This window comes from Mesocricetus auratus, unplaced genomic scaffold (genome assembly GCF_017639785.1).
Source record: "Mesocricetus auratus isolate SY011 unplaced genomic scaffold, BCM_Maur_2.0 Super-Scaffold_100003, whole genome shotgun sequence".
Lineage (NCBI taxonomy): Eukaryota > Metazoa > Chordata > Mammalia > Rodentia > Cricetidae > Mesocricetus > Mesocricetus auratus.
In genome coordinates this window covers 94,763,758-94,770,902 of record NW_024429188.1, presented here as the reverse complement: position 1 = coordinate 94,770,902, position 7,145 = coordinate 94,763,758, and the positions used below count along the sequence as shown (strand labels likewise).

The window sequence follows — 7,145 nt, the reverse complement described above, 5'->3', positions numbered from 1 at the left end:
TTTAAATTTGAAACAAACTCAAACATATACAACATATATGCATAGAGGGTGATAATTAAGTTATAATCTACTTATTCTAAGCTAAACATATCCGTTCCACCTAAATTCTAAACTTATCTGAAAGGGATGCCTAAGTCTGAACACCTCCTTACAATCCCAACCCTAAAATAATTGAAAATTAACACTAACAGGTGTAAACTATCCTCTAATATCAATAGTAGGGAGAAGGGACGTGGAATTCTCAAATTTACTTCCTGCTGAAGTGGGACTATGGCAATCATGGGGACCTGTGGGAAGAAAATGTTAGTGTAACAAGAGTCTTAAGTAGGTTAATTAGTCTCTGTTTGGCAGGAGATGCTTGAATGAAGTTCGTGATTAGAGTTCTAATTTTGATTGAAGCTCTTATCTGAAGCTCTGGTCAGATTGTAGAAGATGCACTGTATCAGTTCCTTGGTCTGGAGATGTGTCGAGTGATGTAGTTCCAAGCTGGTTTCAGGATGGTGCTTGTCAGGTGGGGTTGATGATGTGGGACCGTTCAGATGCATCCAGTCGAATCAGGCAGAGTCAAGGAAGTGAATCCCCATTCTCTTTCTGAAGCAGTTGAAGATTGCTTGCAGGAAATCAATTTTCTCTGGAAAACTGAAACATTAATGTTAGCACAGAAATTATTAACTTTTATATATATGTATACTGGGAAAGGCAAACCTAAGGAAGATAATAAACATGAAGGAGATTAGAATTTTAGAAAAAGAACCAAGTATACACAGATGACAGTCCCTATTTTTGTTTTCTTCTGTCTTATGTCAATGGCTCTTTGATATAATACAGAAAGTCTGAATTGTATTTTAACAATATGCTTGGGTTTAAAGCAGGAGAACCAATCCAACTCTAAAGCCAGCGTTAATTAGATGAATTGGGACTAAGGCATATTAAGAAGCAAAGAAAATAGAAATTATAACCCACTTCTAACACCAGATAATGATGACAGCCGATGCTATAGGGGATACAATATATTTTTTACCGGAGAAAGAGAGAGTCACACAAGCTTGGGGTTAGAAGCATGGCTGGCTTCCAAAAAGGGAGATCCTTTTTCCTTTCGCTTCCTTTTATCTCTACCTGTGCTAATATACTTGTCTCCGCCCTCGTGGGCAGATAGCTTTGTGGGGTTCACTCCTACAGTCATTTGATATGGTCTCCTCTGATGATTCTGTTGCAGAAGCAGAAAACGTTTGAGGAGGGGTAAATGATTCGTTGAAAATAAGCTACCACCAGGAGAAGGGCTGTTCAAAAGAACAAGAACTGCTATTTTCAAACACTTCTGTTTTCTGCCAAGTTCAACGTATGACTTTGGTAAAGAGTCTCCCTGGATTACAAGGAAACTTTTGTTTTCTCCCACCAAGAAGATAACGATAAAGGCTCTTTCTCATCCCAAGATTGACTATGTGATTGATTTCAGACTTTATTGCAGTAGAGATTTGAAGGGTATTTGGCTGTTGTGGAAGGGGTGGCTGAATGTGACTTGTTGATTCCAGAGAATGCTGGTTGTGGAAGGGGTGGCTGAGTTTGACTTGTTGGATCCAGAGGGTGCTGGATCACTGACCCTAGAGTAATGTCTCCCTGCTCCTCCAAGCTCCTTTCTAGATTTTCACTTGGCTGTACTACTCCCTACCGCCCCCTTCTGGCTGGGCATGAGCTACCCACGATTGCCATGATCTCCCAGCCCTAATCCTCACCCTTCCACACCTCCCATCACTCCTGCCATTTATAGTCATTCCCGTTCCGCCTCCTCTTCCAACACCACCCTCAGAACCTCCCCCTCCAGCCCTGCTATCCTTATCCTCCACGGGACTTGTCGCTCAAGGCCCACAAGCCTACACTAGGAGCTGGCTCGCGGAAGCGTCACCACTCTAGCTCTCGCTGCACCTTCGGCCCTACCACCCATCCTCCCGAGCTCGCTCGGCTCTTTCCGCCCGACCTCGCGTCGTTCGCCGGGTCACGCAGCTCTCCCCTCCTTTGCCGCCAACGCGCTCAGGAGTCCGCAGGCTCCCTGCCGATCGGTCGCCTAGCCTCTGTCTCCGTGCGATCCGATGCTCCAGGCCGATACCGAGGCGCCGTCCTCTCCCGCCGGGCAGGAGACGCCACAGCCGGCAGGGCCCTCCGACTGCTCGCCGCCCACCATGGCCCCTCAGCAAACAGGTAGCAGGAAGCGGAAAGCCGCCAATGGAGAGGAGGGCGAGGGGAGCTCGTCATTGCCAGGCCCGTCCGCGGCGATGGAGATGGCGATGGCGATGGCGACAGCCGAGGAAGGCCAAGCCGAGGGGTCCTTGCTGCTGGCCAAGAGGCTGCGGCGGCCCGTGGCTCAGCACTCCTTGGTGCACTACCTGAAGGCCCGCGCACTGGGCGCAGACGGCCACCCGGGGATGGCGGGCTTCGAGGGTAACCTGCGCAGCTACGGGGTCCTCAGGCTGCCCGAGCTGCTGAGGGAGCGCCAGCTGTCTCTCGGCCCCCTCAACAAGGTGTTCGCGTCGCAGTGGCTCAATGCCAGGCAGGTGGTGTGTGGCACCAAGTGCAACACGCTCTTCGTGGTGGATGTCAAGACCGACCACATCATGCGCATTCCTCTGATGCGCGACAGGGTGCCCGACCTGTCCCATGGCCCGCCCTCCTGTGGAATCCATGCTGTGGAGCTGAATCCCTCCAAGACCCTCATGGCCACTGGAGGGGAAAACCCTAACAGCCTGGCTGTATACCAGCTGCCCACGCTGGATCCCGTGTGCCTAGGAGATTGCCAAGGCCACAGGGACTGGATCTTCGCCATCGCATGGATGAGTGACACCGTGGCCGTGAGTGGTTCCCGTGATGGCACCGTGGCTCTCTGGCGGGTGGATCCCGACATGTTCAATGGCAGCATTGCTTGGCACAAGGATGCGGGCCTTCCTGTGTATGCTCACATCCGTCCTAGAGATGTGGAGGCAATCCCCAAAGCCACTACCAATCCAGGTAACCGCAAAGTGCGAGCCCTTGCCTTCAGCAACAGAAACCAGGAGCTGGGAGCTGTGTCTCTGGATGGCTACTTCCACCTGTGGAAAGCCCGGAGCAACCTGTCCAGGCTGCTGTCACTGAGGCTCCCTTACTGCCGGGAGAACGTGTGTCTCACCTACTGTGAAGAGTTGGCCCTCTATGCTGTGGGATCCCAGTCTCATGTTTCATTCCTGGATCTGCGCCAAGGCCAGCAAAATATCCCACCACTGTGCTCCCGAGAGGGAGGCACTGGCGTGCGTTCTCTGAGTGTCCACCAGCATATCGTCACAGTGGGGACAGGCCATGGTTCTCTGCTCTTCTATGACATCCGTGCCCAGAAGTTCCTTGAGGAGAAGTCTGCAACCGGTCCAGACTTGTTTCCTGCACCTTCTGGAAGGAAGCTCAAGCTCACCTGTGGCAGCGGCTGGATCAACCAGGATGATCTCTTAGAGAATTACGTTGCTGGTGTGGAAGATTTCCCCAATGCCCTCTACACTCACTGCTACAACTGGCCAGAGATGAAGCTCTTCGTGGGTGGAGGACCACTGGCCTCAGGCCTCCATGGCAACTATGCAGGCCTCTGGAGCTAAGGTTAGCTGATCTCCTCACAGTATGGGTTTATCTTTCAGTTCAATCTAACTGTACTTAATGTTGCAACTACTGTTTTAACTCTGTCTTTTCTTTTTCTTTTTTCTTATTCTCTTCCAGGTGGAAATGACCCTGATAAACCAGTGTGCTTCTTAGCAGAGAGACAGAGATGGAGCGGTTAGAAGTCGCTTAGAGAAATTTTCTGCACCTGTCCACCATTCTTTGGACTTTTCATACAAATACTTTCCACTAATTCCTAGCAGTGTTGTCTTTGAGTGAGTGATCCATGTGATCTATCTGTGTAAGCAAACCGTGTTATGACGTTAGAATTGTATAAGTGTTGTGTTGTTTTACTAGTAGCAGTTTTAAAGATAATGTTTTTAGTTTTCATCACATATGTGTGGTATATTAAGAATATTTTCTAATAAACAGAGTTCGGGCATCTGTGGTGGAGCACTAACCATAGTTTTATAGCATTGTTCCAATTGTAAAATACATTCCATGTTCCAGATTGCCTACTTTTGGAAATATGTCACTCATGAATTGTGATCATGGTGTATATAGTTTGTATGTTGTTGGTGCAAAACGCACTTTTCTAACAGTTTATTATCTGAAAATAGTTGTCATAGAATCTTGTGTCTACATCAAAATCTCAGTTGATGAGGATGGTTTAGGTATTCAAGTGTTCAAGTGTTCTGCTAATTTGGACTTTCAAAACTAATCCAAAAATCAGTGTTTTTAGTTCAAGCCTTATTTTAGTTTTATGCTCTGTCTTATTATTGATCAAAGAATGTACTTATTTTCACTTCTTGCCTTAGTACTATCAAGACGTGTGGATATATTTGAATGTTTGTGGTTGGGGCAACTCTACAGAGTTTCAGTGCCATCATTCGGCGCAGGGATATTAAGTATAAATGGAGAATGTATGGCAGATGGGGCAAAGAATACATTGCCCTAAGGTATAGACTGGATATTTTTGCTGTTGCTATTTTAATACCAAATGTTATATTTGAGCATATTTTAAACTTTCAAAAATCTGTTTGAGTTAAGTTAAAAGAATAATGCAAGGAAGAAAATGAGCCCACCCAGCTCACTGTGAAAGAAATTCCCCCTCTTTATAAGCTCCAAATTAATTAGATTATATTTTGTGAACTTCAAAGATCCATAGAAATATGTGTTACTAAAGCCTCTACTTCTATGCCTCTAAATGTAGTAAGATGTGATTATGATAATTCACTATGATTTTCAAATAAAGGAGCTGGGAACTTAAAAGACAGGTATGATTGAAGAACTTTGTCATTCAGATAAATAGAGGTAATGGGATGCTAGACAGATGTATTGGACTTGTTCACAGGTGAGAATACTGAAAAGTGAGAAAGGAGCCAGGCCTTGCTCAAAACTAGCCAGAATGTGTTAGGCCTGGATTGGTATTGAGCCATGTTTCCTTTTCCTTAAACATCTGGCATGCATTTGCATTAGTGTTGCTACACTACATGTTGTTCAGTACCAAGCATAAATTGCCGAAAGGATTTAAAGATGAGTTAGGAGTACAAAATTGTCAGATTTTATTTTATAGAGAGTATGCAGGTTTATTTCACAAATTATAGAGTTTTGCTACATATCTGTGCATTTATTGCTTGCATGTATGTTTCAAACTCTGTTAGAAGTGATTTGAGAGCAGAGATTGTAAACTGCCCTCTTTTATTTCTGTACTTGTAAACTAAGGCCAGACAAAGGCAATCAGTTATTACTGATTTTTTTTGCCAGTGGAAACCTGCACTTCAAATTGTAATAAATATTTGCTGTTGCATAATAAAGAACCTTGCTATGTGTTTCCCATGCTTGTTTTTCTTTAAATTTCCCCTAATTCATTTTCAGGTCATGCTGTAGTAATTCATACATTCATAATTGATATGTGCTACTTAGAAGATGAACAAAAATTTATGTCTCATACATAATTGAATATTAATTCTTCAAAATGAGAAAATTTCAAATTTGAGGATTTCCTTAAAACATTTGGCTTATTTTTACCAGAAGTAAATTTGAATTTTTTGTTTATAGGTTTTTAATTTAGAAGTAATACATTTTTAAAACATATAGTCAAACTATTAGCTGCCTATTTTCTTATGAGTAGTAGGGTATTAGGGGGTACAAGTGAAGTAAGTTGGGAAATAACAAAAAATTCTTCTAAATTGGATAACATTTAAAATAAATAATAGAAGGCAAGGATTTGGCCTGTTTCATCTCTGAGTTTTTCTTTAACATAATCACTATTCACTTTAAATTTATCATACTATAAGGTGTATTTTTTTAAAACAATCACAAGGCTTGGCTGAGTTTTAATAGTGTAAATACGAATGTAATTTTTAAAAATTTGTAATAATTTTAAGTTACTTAATTCTATAGTTAAGTGTTTTATTGCAGTACATGTATAATATTTTATTATATTTTATAATATATATTTATTATTTCATGTCTTCACACATATGTACTACGTGTTTTGATCAAACCAACCCACCTGCATCCCCTCCAAATTTTCCAGAATTAGAAGTCCTCCTTACTATGTCTCTATAAACTTCATGTATTGTAATTTTCATCCCACTGAGTGTAATTAATCCTGCTAGTATGTACCAGGGTATAGGACCAACTACTGGAGGTGTAGTTCTCAAACTGAGTTGTAACCCTCTTGAGGGTCATATATCAAATATGGCACATATCAGATACTTACAGTTCGTAACGGTAGCAGAATTATAATTATGAAACAGAAACAAAATAATTGTATGGTTGGGGGTCCCCACAAAATGGGAAACTATACTAAAGGGTAGAAGCATTAGGAAGGGTAAGGACCACTATACAGGAACATGGGCTACATACCAGGACCTCAGCCCTGAAGAGCACTGACTTTCCATCCCCCACAATGTCTCAGCTATCAAGAACTTCTCAGCTACATGTGGGGCTTTGTGAGCATAAGGAAGAAACTAATAAGCAGAGTTCACTTAAATCTGCGTGAACAACTACCCATACCACTCATTTATTTCCTTCTGCAAGTGTATTTATTTTCCAGCATTTCATCCTTTGAAATGAATTACTTTCTGTAATATTTAAGGCAAAAGAAAAGGTTTTTGAAATGGACATACTCACTGAGGGGTTTAGGAGGTGACTCTGTGGGTAAATATGCTGCTTTGCAAGCATGAGAACTTGCATTTGGAACCTGAGAATTCACAGAAAACTCCAGACACATGGATGTGTATTTGTGTACCTGGAGGGCAGAAAAAGGTCCTAAGACCTTGCTGGGCAGCCTGTTCAAAAGGCTAGCTTCTGGCTCCAAGGTAAACTGCAATAGAGGAAATCAAATATTTTCTCTGACCCCCACATACATTGACATGCACCAGCACACTTATTAACATACACCATGCACATGGAAGGCATAAATTCACACACACACACACACACACACACACACACACACACACACACACACACACACACACACACCACTAAAGCAGGTTAAAGAAATTAAACTTCCTCACCTGGCA

General features: G+C 43.0%; 1 protein-coding gene across 1 annotated transcript; it reads left to right on the top strand.

Moving 5' to 3' along the window:
• Positions 1-1,727: 1,727 nt before the first annotated feature.
• LOC101827067 (DDB1- and CUL4-associated factor 12-like protein 1) lies at positions 1,728-5,443 on the top strand. The gene is made up of 2 exons (XM_013118215.3): positions 1,728-3,612; positions 3,730-5,443. The coding sequence occupies exon 1, from the start codon at positions 2,088-2,090 to the stop codon at positions 3,609-3,611; it is 1,524 nt and encodes a 507-aa protein (XP_012973669.1). The 5' UTR covers positions 1,728-2,087; the 3' UTR covers position 3,612; positions 3,730-5,443.
• Positions 5,444-7,145: the final 1,702 nt, after the last annotated feature.

Bases quoted from the DNA above. Each gene is read 5' to 3' on its own strand.
- LOC101827067 (XM_013118215.3), top strand. From the start codon at position 2,088: ATGCTCCAGGCCGATACCGAGGCGCCGTCCTCTCCCGCCGGGCAGGAG.